Source organism: Setaria italica, chromosome III (genome assembly GCF_000263155.2).
Source record: "Setaria italica strain Yugu1 chromosome III, Setaria_italica_v2.0, whole genome shotgun sequence".
NCBI classification, from domain to species: domain Eukaryota; kingdom Viridiplantae; phylum Streptophyta; class Magnoliopsida; order Poales; family Poaceae; genus Setaria; species Setaria italica.
The window spans coordinates 9477554-9495419 of record NC_028452.1 but is presented as its reverse complement, the minus strand read 5'-3'; the positions used below and the strand labels follow the sequence as shown (position 1 = coordinate 9495419).

The 17866-nt window shown below is 44.4% G+C and overlaps 3 protein-coding genes across 3 annotated transcripts; 2 read left to right on the top strand and 1 right to left on the bottom strand.

The window, feature by feature from the left end:
* Positions 1–742: 742 nt before the first annotated feature.
* On the bottom strand, positions 743–5205 carry LOC101774829 (protein CHUP1, chloroplastic). The gene is made up of 9 exons (XM_004961078.3): positions 4877–5205; positions 4757–4806; positions 3941–4666; positions 2335–3606; positions 2064–2195; positions 1764–1945; positions 1501–1612; positions 1185–1328; positions 743–1104 (listed from the first exon to the last, which is right to left on the bottom strand). The coding sequence occupies exons 1-9, from the start codon at positions 4962–4964 to the stop codon at positions 1006–1008; spliced, it is 2805 nt and encodes a 934-aa protein (XP_004961135.1). The 5' UTR covers positions 4965–5205; the 3' UTR covers positions 743–1005.
* Positions 5206–8147: 2942 nt separating this feature from the next.
* On the top strand, positions 8148–13074 carry LOC101774428 (mitogen-activated protein kinase 17). Its single transcript, XM_004961077.3, has 11 exons — positions 8148–8616; positions 9466–9865; positions 9961–10088; positions 10175–10234; positions 10802–10951; positions 11337–11492; positions 11579–11716; positions 11804–11883; positions 12015–12116; positions 12359–12530; positions 12700–13074. The coding sequence occupies exons 1-11, from the start codon at positions 8305–8307 to the stop codon at positions 12772–12774; spliced, it is 1773 nt and encodes a 590-aa protein (XP_004961134.1). The 5' UTR covers positions 8148–8304; the 3' UTR covers positions 12775–13074.
* A 2164-nt stretch (positions 13075–15238) lies between these two features.
* Positions 15239–17131, top strand: LOC101785765 (homeobox-leucine zipper protein HOX3-like). Its single transcript, XM_004963518.1, has 4 exons — positions 15239–15299; positions 15477–15715; positions 16126–16205; positions 16501–17131. Exons 1-4 carry the CDS (start codon positions 15239–15241, stop codon positions 17129–17131), a joined length of 1011 nt encoding a protein of 336 aa, XP_004963575.1.
* Positions 17132–17866: the final 735 nt, after the last annotated feature.

Genomic DNA, 17866 nt, shown 5'->3' with positions numbered 1-17866 from the left:
ATCTTTTTGATGTTCCTCAACTATCGACGAAGTCCGACTTTAATCCTCCAAGTGCAAATTCGGATGTTTGAAACACCGAACTATGCAATACCGTGTAAATCTAAATCCCTGGCTGATTTTAGCGGTGGTTTTACGTGATGTGGTGTAAAATCGGATGTTTGAAACCCTGAACTATGCAATTCCGTACGAATCTAAATCCCTCGCTGATTTTAGTGGTGATTTTACGTGACGTGGGGTGGGCTCCACGTGTCAGGTAACATGTGGTACCTTCTCTCCTCTCTCTCGATAGTTGAGGGAAAGGGACTTTTTCCCCATAATTTCCCCCGACTGGGGGATTCATCCACTCTCTCAATTGTTTTTTCATCCACTTAAGCAGTCAAGCGACGTTGCCCCCGCTGACCGCTCTGATCGCTGTCGCCAGCCGAGGCGGCTCCGGCGGCTAGTAGGCGGCGAACCGAGCGCAGTCAGTCGCCCGCTGCAAGCGGTCGCTTCTCCGTTCAGGTGGAGCTCGCCGCCGCAACCTCGACCTTCTCCCTGCAGGTGGATTTTTGTCCTGATATGATTTCTCGAAGTTAGATCTGCTATTTCAGCATTGTATGTCTGTGGTTAGTGACTGGGTAATTCCTTCAGAATTTCAAATTCAGTAGTAAGGTTCATTTGGAACAATAATCTCCATAGTTTCAGTTTTTCAGAATACCAAAATGGACATTCACTAGTAGCAAAAGTGCAAAACTATGCTCAGTTCAAAAACACCAACAAAACTATTTCTGGCTCTCTGCTAGCTTTCATTTTAAGAACTTGCTTGTGTACAGTTTACAACCTTCAGATGAAAAAGGTATACGCTTTCACTAAAACTGGTATACGTATGAACAAAACCTGAAGACCTTTATTGTCTTCTTAGCATATACATTGCAACACTGAAATTTACACTTCTCTTTGTACACTTAAGCTAATCGACTAAAAATGGCTTTCCAAACTAGATGGGTATCGAATCCTGTGTTCAAATTACACTTCAGATATCTGTGGAGCTGGTGTCTGTGTAGTCATCTTGCTCCTTAGCTCTTCAAAAGCTTTCATGCTTTCTGCATCGAAGCCTCCGGCAAACTGCAGAAGGTCAAGGATAAGTTACTGACTCGAAATCACCTGTGAAGTGACTAGTTTCCAATATATATTTGAGAATTTACCTGATGAACTCGGAAAGCGAATCTCACACCCTGGAGAAGCAAAAATTCTCTATTGGGCTCTTTCTCGGTGCCTTGCAATGCATCAAGTTCTGAAGCAACCCTCTTCATATACTTGTTTGCGAGCTGGACAGATGCCAATTTGATCTACTCCAACATATAAAACGAAATTTGAGTTAGTTTTGATGAATACTCTGACTAATAACATACTCACCTTTATGAGGAAATTAGACATGCATTTTTTTAAAAAAAATTAAGTTTATTAAAATAGGTTTCTTATCAGGTGAACATAAATGGGGTATATGCTAGAGATGCACACCTTGCCAACTACTCCAGAATCAGACAGCCAGTCAACTGGGATCCCATACTCCTTGTACCGTGAGACGGCCATATCTCTAGTACGGAGTAGTGCATAGACACTCTGCTCCACTCTGGTGCAAGTATGACACTAGTTAGTTCAGTGAAACAATCAGTTTAGGTAAATCATGTTTCTCACATATATCTTAGACTTGGGAAAAATATTTCCTGTTTATTTCAGAATAACTACATTAGGGAGAATACTAGGTCAGATGAGACACTTACTTCTCAAGCAAGGAATACATCTTGTTGAGAGCTTCCTCACATGCAAGTTGTCGATCATCGGTAAAGGATGAAACCTTGTTCTGTAACTTTATCAGGTCTTGGTACTCAAAAGATGCTTCTCTTATTGCATCAGTTTTGCTCTCTGGCCAATCGAAATGCTTTAGCACTGCTCGTTCATCAACCTAAAAAGTTATTGATCCTCTTTAGTATTAGATCACATGTGTCCTAGGTACAATACCTTGCAGGTTGTCTCCTATTACTTTGTATGTGATGTATGAAGAATATGGTTGGGTTACTTACCAAGAAGGATAACTCCTCATCCAACCAATTTACAAATGCAACGACATCATCAATATTTACAAAGCTTGCTGCTCGGACCTCACTTGCTAGAGACTCGACAAATTCTCCTTGCGTCTCCACATCAGCTTTGACCTGAAACATTCCATGTTTTTTTTTAAATCCATTACTTTTGATATTAAATTTAGATTACCAGTTATATTATGCATTAATAATGGAATGCGTAAATTTGGCAGGATTTTTATGCAACGTGGCGCCAGCAGAAAATACTTACAGCCAAGAGGAATGTTGATCTGTTCTCAATCTCTCCAATCATATTACTCCTGGCGTCAGAAACATTGGATGACACTGATCCTAGAGATGTCTCCTTCTTTGCTTCACGCTTCATGAGACTTTGATAGAACTCAACAATCTCCGGTGCACGATGTACCTTGTCACTCCCAGCAACACTCCTGGGTAGAGCACCTGGAGGTGGTGGCGGTGGCGGTGGGCCACCAGTTTTCCCAGGAGGTGGTGGTGGAGGAGGAGGTGCACCTGGTGGACGTGGTGTTTGTACTCCACTTGCAGTATTTGTAGCCCCTGAAGCAGTGGTTGATCGAGGGGGAGGTGGCCTGGGGACTCTTGTTGCTCTCTTCTCAATGTTGGCGAGCTTCAACTGGCTCACCACCAGGATGTTGTTCTGGTTGTCACTAGATTGCTCGCTGGATGCGGCGTTAGCTGCAGGGGCTCTCTCCTTAATCTGAGCAAGTTTTGGTGGAAGTGCACCTTTTGGAGAGGAAATAAGAGCTGAACTATGCCCACCGCCAAACCTTTGTGCTCTTACTTGTCCAGCCTTCTCTTTTATTGCATTCTCCCGTTCAGTTGCAAGTTTGTGCCTATCTTTGTAAGCAGGATACTTCTCATCAGCAAAACCTTCGACTGTCTTTGACATCAATTGGAATGAGGATGCGACATTTTCCTCGTCCAAGATGTCATTAGGATCTCTCTGTCCAAACGTCGTTATGGCTGTACCATCTCCTGCATTTTTAAGCATGAGAGCTTCCAGGGGCCCCCTTGGTTTCCTCCTTGGAGAGCCACTGATTGAGGAGGCTAAACTACTGCTGTCATCCTTGCTCCTTCCCCACCTTTTGAGCTTTTGCATCAGATTGGGCCTTTTGCTTAGGAAGCTGTATCTGCTGGAAGAACTATCAATTGAAACATTGTCAAAGTCTTCGCTTCCGGGTGAAGAAGGCATTGAAGAAACACTCTCAAGGTCTGTATCACCCTGACCTCGTTCAGATCCTGCGTACTCCAACATCAGCTGTTTGGCCCTCTCCTGTGATTTGGGGCTCAGGGTCTTGTTAAGATCACGTGCAGAGACTTTCCCTGATGGCATCTGATAGTTACGGAGCTCGAATCTCAGACAAGCATTGACCCAACGCAGGTACACCAGCTCCTCTACTTCACTGAATCTGTTCATTTGTAGGCCTTCCACTTGCTTTGTGAGGTCCTCATTTGTATGCCTCAGCTTGTTTATCTCTTCTCTTGCGTTGGCGACTACATCACTCTGCATGATACATAATAGGGTATGCCATTAACACACATCTCAAAAGCATATGAAGACTGAATGAATACTTTGCAGGAAACTAGTAGGTACATTCTTCCTTTGTATAGAATATGAAAATTCTGATGTGGTTGTTAAATGTAAGGCTACTTCTTAACCCATGCTTTAGTAAAGTGCTAATTTATCAAACTGAATTTGTGTTGAAGTAGCCAGGAAATATTTTGATAGGTAGGCTGTAATATCTTGCATGGTGACAAACTGAGAATCATGTGTAAGAGAAAACAATGTATTGCTAATTCAATGCCTCATTAATAATAGAGTACCAGTAGTAAGGTACCTCTGTTATTTTTCCTTCTGCTGCATCCAACTTCACTATGAGATCTCTCTTCTCGTACAAAAGCTCCTTGTTCTTCCTCCTGAGCTCAATTACCTCCACTTCCAATTCCTTGAGCTTCTTGAGCTTTCGCTGGACCTCGGCTTCTTTTTTTGCCGCCTCTTCTTCCTTGGCCTTCAATCCAATGACCTGCTGCTTTAGCAGCATCAGCTGACCTTTTGTCTGGCCGGCCTCCAGCTGCATCTGCCGCTGCAGCTCCTTAATCTTGCTCGTAGCCGCTTCAAGCTCTTTCTTGGCTACCGCTCCACGCGCAACCTCATCCTGCAGCTTCTTCCGCTCTGCCTGCATTGAGTTGATGGTGTTGTTGAGCATGTTGATCTCCGCTGTCTTAGTCTTGAGCTGCTTCTGCAGCTCAGTAACGTCGGTCTCCATCTCCTTCATGCCGTAGTACTCCAGCAGCTCGCCTTCGAGCTTCACCTCCCTTTCCTCCATCTCCCTCACCAGGCTGCGCAGCCTGTCTATCTCAGCGGCCTCATTAGCCATGTGAGCGTTGTACTGTGACCGTCCATTGACATCGAACCGATCGCTTGGTATAGGGATGTCAATGTCTCCTGACAGGAGGCTCTCAATCTCAGAAAGCATATCATCGTCGTCATCGTCTAGGGACCGGGCTGAGTTGATTATGCCACTGATTGTTTTAACCTCTTCCTTCTCTTCTTCTTTCTCACCCTGTAACAGCAGCTGGGAAGATCAGTATGGCATAGGCCACTACTACAGCATTTTTTTTTGGAAATTGTAACTGGTATAAGATATACACACATGTTCAGAATGGTGTGTCTTGTCCTTCCTTTCCCTTGCTTGGCCATTGTCTGAAAGCACAGATGCTTGAGTGAATAACTCAAAGTAACACAAGAAACTATTTGAACTATTGAGTGTTACCTTTATTATGCCTGCCCCCACTGTTAACTCTCTTAAGAGTTAAAGCTGCGACGGAGGCTACAACGACGAAGCCCAATCTCACGAGCATGACTCCGATCACTCATCACTCTGCCGGCCTCAACCGGCAGGAGGGCCGAGATGGGGAGCCTCTACTCATCAAAAAGATGGCGAAGCAGAGCTGGAGCAGGTATGATTGGCCTAGCCGGCTAAACTCTCTTCGTATGTTTAGCCTGAAGATGGATTGGAGAAGAAACTCGGTGCCTGCGAGAGCTGGTGAACATACACCACCAGAACATGTGGCTGGCCTTATTCATCCCGTATTGGCGCCGCAATTGCCTATCTGTGTTTATCCCCTTGCAAAAACGAAGTCATGTATCACACAAGTCTCTTTCATCTCTCCGTGTCCAGTAGTGTGGTACTACCTGGTAGCTGACAAAATTTCCATATGCTGATGGTGCAGGGGGGAAAGAGAAAGACTGCGTCTTCGTGTCTTTTGATTTGGCCCTGCTGCGGTACACAGAAGACTTGTGGCTTGGAAGCTTGTAGCCCATTTGAGAATGGGTGGTTGCTGGTGTGCTTCGGTGTCACAGGAAAATTGAGGAGGGGGAGTTATCAGGCTCACAGGATGGAGCACGTCATTACCCTATCCTGGATGCTAGTCTAGATTTTTTTTATCCAAAGAAATAGTGGATTCTTTACCGTTAGCATCCATATGTGCTGCCATGCTGGAAAGTTGGACTGCTTTTTTTCCTGGATATTCTTGGAAGTACTGGCCTTTTAAGTTTTAACTATTTACCTCTACTTAGTTGTAACTCTGACATTTTTACTGTAGGTCTTTTTTGTTTGGTAAACTGAGCTTTTTCACTGAGAAGAGCTTTTACCTCTTGAGATCATCGTGTACGTTTTCGCATCTGGAATCTCCATGTGGCGAGAAGCAGAGTATTTTGTGAGCAAAGTGGTTGACAACTTGATCATGGCATTGGCAACCAAACAGACCTCGTGGCTCAACTGCAGCAACAAGATGCATATACACACAAGCAGAGAATCTTCTCATATTTCAGGGTTATGACTACTGAATACTGACGCTGCACAGCACAGCGAGTGGACATCTTTGTTTGGATTGTAGACAGTATTCTGTTTATGATTATAGACCTTCGCATACATTTCACATGGTGCTTTTGCCTTCATCTTTTAATTGATTAAGATTAGGTACAAACCAAACTCTTTACCTGGTGGTTTGTACTAACTGCAGACTTGCAGTAGCATATGTTTTCTCCATGGAACACGGACAGAGATGAAAAACAGCTGTCATGGCCCTTTCACATGCATTTCACGTGGTGCGTGCAGTAGCAGCCGTTCCTTGTAGTTTGATTCTATGAAATCGTCTTTTTTTTGAACGAAATGATTCTATAAAATCTCATTTCTCTTCTTTTGCTGCGAGACAAAATTCTACTCCCTTCACCAGTAATAAATGTGTAATGTTTTGGATATCAACATAGTCTTTAACCTGCAACTTTAACCACAGTTTCCTACATTGCCAATTTGCTATTGTATGAAAATATTCTTCGACGGTTGTGATGATACTGCTCCCTCCATTTTTATTTGTAAGACATACGCGCATATTAAAATTTGAAATTTACAATCTTTGATCAATAATTTAGTCAACATTTTTAAATTTTTATAATGTAACTTGAAATGGTTAGATTCATAATTAAATGTACTCTCCAATGGTCATAATTTTATAACAATAAACAATATAATATAATAGACGAACGGTCAAAGTGTAATTTGGGAGATCGTATCAGTCATATCACGTCTTATCTCTACCTAATATTAAAACACGGTTGTTTCTTCCGACCATTATGGTTGTTGTGCAAAAAAGTCTCTCAACTGTTTCGTAATCAACCCGTAGTCATTGGATAGTTCTTACGATTTTGCGAGCTGGAGCGGCCTGACGTGCTCGCCTGGCCAGGGCCGGCCACCTCGGCAGTGCCGCGAGTTGGAGCTAGGGCCGCAGCCGCACTGTCCAAACCCACCGTCCGTCGGCTGCTTGGCCACGCCCCAAGTGCTACCCAACCTTGTTGCCGAGACGCAGGTTCCGATTGGTGCGCCGCTGAGCCGCTGCCTCGTGCTCTGGCCTCCGCGCACCGCCAGGCCGCCGCCGTGCCAGAGCCCCGATGTGCCTACCAAAACGAGCACCAAACTTCGGCATGGATTGTAGCTCGCATCCTTCAGCAACTTGGCCTCCCTGCCTCCTGCGCTCATCCAGCACGCTGCCATGGCCATCCACACCGAGGCCCTCGACTAGCTCCACCTAGCCTACACGGCGCGCCCCCGCTGCTCCTCATGCATTGGTCAACGTGACGGAGGGGAGGCGAGGCGAGGGGCACACCTGTAGCACTTGGCAGTTGGCACCCCGTGGCTCCATCAGTCTGTCCTCAGCTGACCAGCACCTTACTCGCCGCCACCGCTCGCGATGGTGCTCGCTATTGGAGCGACACAAGCAAAGCAAGAGCATTGACTAGAAGGAAGCTCGTAGCAGATGAACTTATGGTCCGATGGAAGGGAGGATAAGGATTGTAGTTTTACATAGAAGTCCTCATATTTTATATAAAATGAACTGACGACCGTATCTATTACGTAAAACATTAAAAAGATCCTATCTTTCTCAATTTTTTAGTACTATTCCATAGATGCAAGCCTGCAACTAGCATTATTTGTATACCATCTTTTCTACAGTATCAATTAAAATCTAGCGCTAAATGAACGGTACACGGTGTAGTAATGGTATTGACACAAGTATATAGTTACTTAAGCAGTTTATTTTAAAATTTATAATTTTCTCTGGGCATATTTGCTAGTAAAGGTAAATGGAGGGAGCATGTCGGCTATTTTAAAACAACATATATTTATGAGCACCCTCATAGGTAGTGTGAACTGTGAACACCGCGTCCTTGGAGATAAATCCAGGTTAATTCGATTGACCGTAATTTCCGCCATTATCTTAACAAATTTGTTTCAAGATTTCACCAACCATAAAGAACAAGACAAACTCGAGGGGGGAAAACAGAAACAGTTTCCCGTGCTATGTCTGCTGCTCCGCCGACGTGTTCACCACTCCGCAGATTGGAAACGCCGTCCCCTCCGCCTACGTCCGTGGGCTCGTGCTCCGCACCCCTGTCCCACCTGGATGTCCGGCCCCACCCCCGAGTCCCGCCCATCCCATCCCCACCCCACCCCACCCGGCGGGAGTCTCCAACCGGCACGAACCGCCACTTCCCCCGCACGCCTCGCCCCGACACCACCCCGCGCGCCTCGGCCTCGGCCTCGCTGCCTCCGTCCCTCCCCCGCGACGCGCTCCCCGCGGCGGCCGGGCGTCCCCAGGTGTTCCGGGAGCACGCGCGCCCGATGCCCAGGGCGCGCGGTTTATGGGCGGCCGCGCCCGCTCCCTCATCCGCTGGCTCCGACACCGCTCGCGCCGCGTCTCCTCCTCTTCCCTCCATCTGACCTCCACCACCAACAACGACAACACCGCCACCGGCAAAGACCTCCACGCACACTCGCTCCCGCACCAACCCCACGCCGAGGAGGAGGAGGAGCAGCAGCAGGAGGAAGGGTGGCAGGAGGTCGCCGAGGGCCCGGAGTCCGAGCCCGAGGGGTGCATTGTCTTCGAGGAGCGGGGCGTAGGTCCGCGCGCGCCCGTGCGCACGAAGCCGCCACCCATGGATCCGAGCAAGAAGGTGGGTCAACTCCATAGCGTCCCCGTGATCGCGCTCTTGGATCTTTGCGGCCTGTTCTGCTCTCCTTTCTTTGCTTCTTTTCTGTTCCCATCTGCCTCCGATCGTGATGTTTGGATCCATCCGCGGACGGCGGCTGCTAGCTTTACCCTCGTGATGCGGTCACGAGATGGTGAGGTGTTAGGTGTGGAAATTTAACTCTGCGCGCGCTGGGCAGGGCAAACGGAATCCCATTGAATGATCTTGTGCCTTCTCGTCAGTGCTTTCGGATCCGCGTAGTTGGGTTGAGAGATGGTCGCGCTCAATGTGGCGTCAGAAATGATGCTTCAGTAACCAATGTGATTTGCAAACAGTCGTGCATCAACGCGGTTAGGAAAAGCCTTGTGATTTATGGAAACATCATACAATTTGCAGTATCGACTTTTGGAAGATGTAGGAAAAGCCTTGTGCCTTTTTCTTGTCCCTGTCATTTGAAACTGAATTAATGAACACTAGAAGAGGAGGGTACGGGCTGATTGCAGTGTAATAATTTTTCTGCGGGTGCCATGTTCCTTGTTGACTTTTGATGGGGCACTGGTGGTTGCCAGCTTATTATTGATTTGGGAGCAATAACCTTCAGTTAGTTAGCCAAGTTGCTGTTGCCTCTAATTCAAACTAAATATGAAAGGATCACAAAATGTCCTCCAGTAGGTTCATGCCTTTGATGCTTCAATTCTTGATTACCATTGCCTGTACAGTGAAATGCTGTATCTTTTTTTTTCTGTTCGCCTAGTAATCCTATATGTGCACTGTATTGTACCAGAATAATTACTCCATCTAGCATTCGGTAACTGTTAGCTTGCTCTCTTTCAGGAGTCTGAATTCTTTACAGAGTATGGCGAGGCAAGCCGCTATCAAGTCAGTGAAGTCATTGGCAAAGGTAGCTACGGTGTTGTGGCCGCTGCTGTTGACACCCAGACTGGTGAGCGTGTGGCTATAAAGAAGATTGTTGATGTCTTTGATCATGTCTCCGATGCAACCCGCATCCTTAGGGAGATCAAGCTGCTCCGGTTGCTGCGTCACCCAGACTTAGTTGAGATCAAGCACATTATGCTTCCTCCTTCGCGGAGAGAATTCAGGGACATATATGTAATCTTTGAGTTGATGGAGTCAGATCTCCATCAGGTAATAAAAGCAAATGATGATCTCACAGCGGAGCATCACCAGTTCTTCTTGTACCAGCTGCTTCGTGGAATGAAGTACATTCATGCAGGTTGTTGGACTTCATATATATGGGACTTGTTAATAATTTGTCACATCTTGTTATGTGTAGATTCTATGTTCATTCTGTAAATCTTGATTTTGCAGCAAGCGTTTTCCATAGGGATCTTAAGCCAAAGAATATTCTAGCCAATGCTGACTGCAAGCTGAAGATTTGTGATTTTGGCCTTGCCCGTGTGTCATTCTGTGAGACCCCATCAGCCATATTCTGGACGGTAGACATTTTGATTGTGTCGAGCAAAGTTTTATTTATTGAACAACTAAATTTTGTTTTCTTAGGATTTTGTGTCCTTTGCTGTAGGATTACGTGGCAACTAGATGGTATCGAGCTCCAGAATTATGTGGCTCCTTTTTCTCAAAGGTGAGGGAATTCTCACCTGAGTTTCATTTTGCAATGTGCAAGTCTTATGTTCTTCTGAAATTGTTATATTAGTATGATAAGTTTGGATCCAATAGATCAATACTGGTTCCAGATTATCACCTGTTGTTCAGGTTAATCTTAACCATCAGGTGATATGTTGAGTTCTTGACTTAACCAATTACAATTATATTGATTAACTTCCCTGGGTGCAACGGTATTTCCCCTTTTACTTTTAGAGTATCTATTGCTCTTGCAAAATGTATTATTCAGATGTTTATTCAATTTTCATCTGCCTTTTCTTTTGGCAGCATTAACTTATGATATATATGTTTTTCTTCCTAGCAATTTTCAAAAAACATATGACATAACCCCCCTCCTCCACCAACCAATGCTGCTTCCATTAAAATGTGAATGTGGAACATAGAGGTGTGTTTTACATGCTAATATAATGTTGCATAACTGGCTGGGTATTAATTGAACAATGTACGTTGTGCAGGATTATGTCTGTGCTTGTTTTACAAATGTTATAGAATGGCAAGGTTCTGAATTTGGCATTGACTTTTGCAGTACACTCCTGCTATTGACATTTGGAGCGTAGGATGTATATTTGCTGAATTGCTCACGGGGAAGCCACTCTTTCCAGGGAAGAATGTTGTGCATCAGTTGGATCTTATGACTGATCTACTTGGTACACCTTCAGCAGAGTCCATCTCTAAGGTATGCTCACTAATTACTAGTGAGTCCTTGCATCTGATTTCCTCCACAATTTTATCAAGCATTTTTTTTTTATTCAAGGTACCACTCTTTCTGATTTTCAGTACAAAAACTTGTGTAAATGTCTTTTACCAGAAGTGGACAGTTACAAGTTTACCATTAGTTTATTCTGCATTACCTTGTGCTTTATTTTTTGGACTATTTCACTATGCCCCTTGATAATGTTCATACCCATAGCTTGAAACTCCTGAACCAGCAGACATCAATGTTCAATAGCAACGATATTTTGCTATTCTTTTTATAGATTCTTTTTAGAACTGAAATGTAAATTGTTGGATGCAAAAATGGTATGTTCAGTGTTCTGCACTAAACTACTGAACTATTGCAGATAAGGAATGAGAAAGCTCGACGATACTTAAGCAATATGAGGAAAAAGCCTAAGGTTCCATTTACTAAAAAGTTTCCAGGGGTAGATCCTATGGCTCTCCATTTGCTTGAACGTCTTCTTGCTTTTGACCCCAAGGAACGACCAAGTGCTGCTGAGGTAGGAGCTTTTGTTCACCATAACGATAGATTCCACTTTCCAAACGTTGGATTTTCAAATTCTGATATATGTAAATGTTATTCAAGGCCCTGACAGATCCATACTTCAATGGATTAGCAAATTCTGAACGTGAACCCATAGCACAGCCTATCTCTAAACTTGAATTTGAGTTTGAGAAGAGGAAGCTGGGAAAAGATGATGTCCGAGAATTAATTTACCGAGAGGTGTGCGATTGCTCAATTATGTTATTGGCATATGGTAGAGCTGCTATCTGTCTTTTTACTTTACAAACTGTTGTTACATCTCTTTAGATTTTGGAGTACCATCCTCAAATGTTGCAAGAATACCTACGTGGAGGTGATGGGAACCAGATGACCTTCATGTTTCCAAGGTGGGTCTACTGCTTTTGTTTAAGAAACACACTTGCGTTGTAAAACTATGCTTATTGCGCTAGTTGCCTAATTATATGCACGATTCGTGGAGTCTTTATTGGTAATATAACTTTGATATCTTGTATGACAGTGGGGTGGATCGTTTTAGACGACAATTTGCTCATTTGGAAGAAGGTACTGCAAAGGGTGAAAAGCCCAGTCCACAGCTGCGCCAGAATGTTTCTTTACCAAGGTTATCATCAGAGATTCCATTTTCTTTTATCTTGTTGAGAATTTTATGTTGTTCCCAGAGAACCTTCTATTTGGACCAGGTCAGTGGCGTTGCAATAGATTAGGCATATGTAGCTTGCATAGGTACATTAGTTTTTTATTAGTAAACAAAAGAGAGACCTTAAACACAATTCATATTGAGCTGCCTGTTCTCGTACTAGTTAGAATCTACTTGAAACTAATAATCCTCATATCTTGTATCAGGGAAAGAGTGATTGGCAATAAACATGGAGATGGCGATGCAGGTCTTAAGCCAGTGCATGCGTCAGTGACTGATGGCATAAGCGACCCGGTCTTGAGTGCGAGAAGCTTGCTGAAGAGTGAAAGCATCAGTGCTTCCAAGTGTATAGGTGAAAAACCAAAGCATGTCAAAGATGTAAGTAAACCACATCAGTTCATAATTTCTTCTTCACTAAAATACATGCACCGATGTTTTCTTTTGTGCTAAAACTGCTAGCATATATTCGCTTCCTTATTCCACGTAAATATCTGACATCTCATTCTTGATGTCAAATATGAACTGATGGTAACCTACACTTCTCCAGGAGGACTCTATTATGGAGACCGTGGACGAAACAATTGATGAGGTGTCGAAGAAGATCGCTCAACTGAAAACCTGATCGCTCAACTGGAGACCTGATTGTCTCTAAGTCACTGGAGCGATCAAATATAGCTGGTACAATAGCATGTTAACTTCCACACGCTGGGAATGAGCCTACGGCAAGAGTCTATAGCCACTAATACTACAAGCTCTTACGCCAGTAACTTTGTTGTGATGTAAATTCCCCCCTATTTTTTGACTGCAAACAAACCTATGTCTGACTGAGTAGCTCCACGTGTTTTCCTCCGTGGAGCCACGTCAATCCTGTAAATTTTTTCAGTTGGAAGTAAATCTTTACGCGAATGTGTATTCGATCTTCTTTCCAGCAAGTGGCTGCACATATGTCACGGTGGCTGCAGGTCCATCCATTGTTCCAGTTCCAAACAGTGTGAGATGACCAAACTGCCCTCTGCTGCACTATCTCGCATTCTCGTTGCCTTCCGGCCGCCAATATCGGATCGAACGGTTGATTGGGAGGCCTAAATTGGATGGCGCGATCCTATGGTTCAGTTTCTGACGAAGTAAACGGATCGGCCCAGCCTTTTGCTCAGCGCGGGCTCGTAGATTCTAGCTCTGCAGCCCATTACAGAGGAAAGGGATTGGTTCGGCCTGCCATGGTTGAGTTAAGCCCAAAACGATCGTGGTGGGGGTACAAGCGGACGCGCAAACCCAGTGGCTCATGGGCTGGCATGAAAATGGCACGGGGGTTTTGGATTCAGATTTTTGCTGATTCTGTATAATTTAATTTCTATGATTCTGAATCCACCTGGACGGTGTCTGTATGATCAACTCTTGCTGGGAGCATATCTGTAAAGATTTCACAGCACATCTCAACCCCAGCAAGATAATTTATGGCACGATGCTCGATGCGGTCTATCCCGCCAACGACAAACCATTCAAACCAACCGCCCGTCCAACTGTCGTTTAATCAAAAAAATCATCTTCGATTCTGTAACCAGTAAACCACAGTAGTTGTTGAGTCCAGAAACAACCTGGATAAAGATTGCTGATTTACTATTGATTCTACTGTTTTGCATCCAACTGGAATACTTTATGGAATATATGAGCAACAATTAGTTGATTGCTGGAAGCATATCTGTAAAGATCGAGCAAGATAATTATTATAATTTTTGTTTGGAAAATATCATTTTAAAAAAATAATGTTTATTCATTTTGGGTCACTGGTACTATTTTCACAATAATTAAAAAAAATGAGCAATTGTTTGGTTATTAGCAATATGGCGCCAAATTTAGGAGTAGTGCCTTTTCGCGCATCTTAAAGAAACATAGGTTGTTATATTATGAAACGGTTCCATTACAAATGCCACTGTGGCCATGCGCACCGGTACGATAATAAGCCGCGTTATATGCGTCAACTCAGTCGCAGCTTTTATTCGATCAGCGCAACGATATTCCTGTTGAGACACGTAGGCGTGCGACCTTTATTTACTTCGCTATTAACCATATGCATTAATCCAAACGATCACCATTATTTACTTCGACTTATTTGCGGCTTTTACTCGACCTAAGCAAAACAACATTCCTATTAAAATTATACACATAGGCATGTGATCTTTCTTTGCTTCACTGCTAGTCACCATTAAAAATTTACCAAAACTCAATTGTGGCTTTTATTCGACCGGAGCACAACGGCATTCCTATTGAACCACATATGCTACGGTCTGTCTTTGCTTCACTCTAGTCATGTAAACTAACCAACGCACGGTCTTTCTTTGCTTCGATGTCGTTATTGGTTGGAATGCAGGAAGAATCGATTTCAAAGGTGGATAAACATTGTCACAAAAAATAAGCTAAGCATCATCCCTTGATGAGATTTATATATATGCACGACAACAAATCATGCTGACCGTTTTGCCTCTAGGCAAAATAATGTGTATAGTTATATGTCACAGATATAGAGCTTTTGCGTGCAGGGTTCCGTTACTCCAGATGGTAGCACGCGAGCTAATAACCCAACAATAAGCTCAATAAAAAGATACTTTGGCCCATTTGTGTCTTTTTTTCAACCGAATCACAACAATGTTCTTGCGTGTCGAGAGCACATAAGCATGGTTCTTCAAAAAAAAAAACACATAAGCATTATTCTCCTCGTATGCTTCACCTATGTAGCTATTTTTAAATTACAAATGAGTATATGCAATTCCAATTTCCATTTAGTAATAAATTGCCTGCTAAAATGTTGATACCGAAGATTTTCACGTAATGAATTCACCAAATCATGCATGTCTCATGTCTGGCTGTTGGAGTGTTTGTACATGAAATCCCAGATCATGCATGTTTGGATGTTGGTTTATTATATTGCCACCCAATTCATTCAAGAACTGCCATTTATTCTCCATCCGCTCCTCGATAAAACCCCCACCCCCAGGGCCATCCTATTCCATCATCTCGCTCAGCCTCTCAGGTGTCCCCATCGGAGCCCTCTCCCATTTCTTCTAGCTAGTGCTTCTCTCCTGGGATCCATGGAGCCCACGGGGATCAGCAAGTCCTTATCAGGCCTGGAGCTTGCCGTCGCCGCTGCTGGTATATACGTACCCCTGAAATATCTGAACTCTCCTCGTCTGGCTCCAGTAGACGAATCAATCAGTCTATTCAATCTTTTTTTATGCATGGAAAATAAGTTTTTTCAAACCTCTCTACGTTGAATAGATGCTGTGTGTAGTAACCATGAAATATGATTGCTCTTCCTCGTATTTGCAGATGGTAACGGGTCCAACGACAACGGGAAGAACGCGACGATGGAGATAGCCCTCCCGGACACCACCAGCAACCACCCGGTGCACAGCGGAGACGGGGAAATGCAGCAGATGGATGGGGTTGGTGTGGAGGAGGAGGGCGGCGGCGGGTCGTCGTCCCAGGGCCGCAACTACGTGCGGCTCACCCGTGAGCAGACTGACGTGCTGGAAGAAGCCTTTCAGGAGAACCAAAACCCAGAGACGGTGAGTTTCTTGACTAGTTTGAGCGACCGGCCTCTTAAATGAACGTTAGTTCTTCATAGATGTTACCTTGATCTGTAGTACTTTGTTTTTTTCTGAAACGTTTATCGTTATTTAGTACTTCGGTTGGATAGATCTTGCGTAATTTTGCAGGTTTATTTAATTTGTTTTTAATAAACTTCTTCGATCTATTATAAAGTTTCAAAGTGGATAGTACGCTTGCACGGCCACACACACACACACACACACACACACACACACACACACACACACACACACACACACACACACACACACACACACACACACACACCGCTTATATACGTTGTTGCCTTACATGCGCAAGCTTCAACGTGAACAATTGGTCCTAATGACGTATGAGTATGAGTCCAATTCATGTAATGCTTTTGCAGAAGACGAAGAAGGAACTGGCTGGGAGAATCAATGTGTCACTGCAAAAGGTGCACGTTTGGTTCCAGACTCGCAGGGCAAGGTAATATAAAGTGTGATATGTCATGCAAAAAGTGATCAATTCAGTGCTAGATATCGCTAATCTAAATGGCCTCTTTAATTTGACACCACGTATAGTAATAGTACTGCTAATATTCTTATTTATGTATGATGCAGGCACGGTGACAATGTTGTTGCCGCTTAGAAAGATCATAAAATATATGATTCAGATAGGACATAATGATTCTCACAGCAATTAGTTACATGTCATGTTATGTCTAGTTTCCTCAGGGAGCAAGTACAAGCTCATCGTGTCTTATTGTGGTGTGTTCTTGTAGGTTCAACCAGATGAAGCGCGGTGAAGAGCACAAGGAGGAAGTCATCTCGCTGACAAACAAAGTCAGCTCACTGAACGAGCAACTCAGCTCGCAGATTAAGACGATCATCTCACTGAACGAGCAAGCCAGCTCGCAGACTAAGACGATCATCTCACTGACCGGGCAAGTGAGCTCGCTGAGTGAGAAGGTCATCTCACTGACGGGGCAAGTCAGCTCCCTGGCCGAGAAAGACATCTCACTGTCCGAGAAAGTCACTTCATTGACAGAGGAGAAGCACCACCTCGAGAGCGAGCTTGCGAAGCTCAAGGCGGCAGCGCCGCCTGTGGTACCACCACTACCTCTGCCGGCGTCGGCGCCGGCGCCGGCGCCATTAGCCGACGAGGCCGCGTTTCTGCTACCGGTTCCGGGGCTGGTTCAGGCATTTGTAGGACTGTGCCCTGAGTGTGCGAGCAACTTCAGAAACATGAGAGGCGGAGGTGCTAGTGCTGCTGCTTCCACCAGTAGCGCTCCACCTCCGCCTTCCTCTTCTCCCAGGCTGTGCCCCGACAGCAGGAGCACCTTCAGAAACCTGGCAGCAGCGGTAGGTAGCCTTGCCCTGCGGCAGGCCGAGGCCGGTGCTGGTGCTAGCTAGTGCTCCGGCCACTACTAGCACCTAGCCTCTTCCGCTTCTGGTGGACGCGGCTCCATCTGATGTGTTGGCGGAGCACAAGCTAGAGATTCATCCTTGGTGTTAGATGGGGGTTAAGTTGTGATCAGTAATCAATCCGCATTACATGGGTTAATGTTGGATTGTGTCATCATTTGTACTCTTGTCTTCCTTAGCTTCTGTTTGAATCATGTCGTCGGTGTCTATTTTAGTGTTGATCATGTACTGATCATAAGGGTCACATTTTGTTTACATCAGCTTCGGCTAATCAATTTTGTTGTTTCCAAAAGATTGTCATAATTTATATATTCCCCTGTCTATTTGTATCTCTCGAACCAAAAAGATTATTATTGGTTCAGAATCATTTTCATTATTTTGTTTTGGGTTAACATGCATGCAACATTATTTTGGCCTAAAACATTTCGGAAAGACTACCATGAATTATATATTTCTGACGGGATGCCCTTTGGTTTCATGTAAATTGTTATTTTTCGCTTTCTTTTTTTTAATATAATTATTTCTCTCTCTTTAGGGCTAGTTTGGCCGGACTTCTCCTGGCTCCAGCTCGTTCTAACAGTCTACTATTCATATTCATCCACCGTTCATTTACGGTAGCGCGGAGCTTCTTTTCTCTCTTTTTCTCCAGCTCCAGCTCCTTGGGGTTACTAACACGCTACAATAGCCGGTGTCACGTGGAGCCGGAGCCCCAAGGAGCCCAGC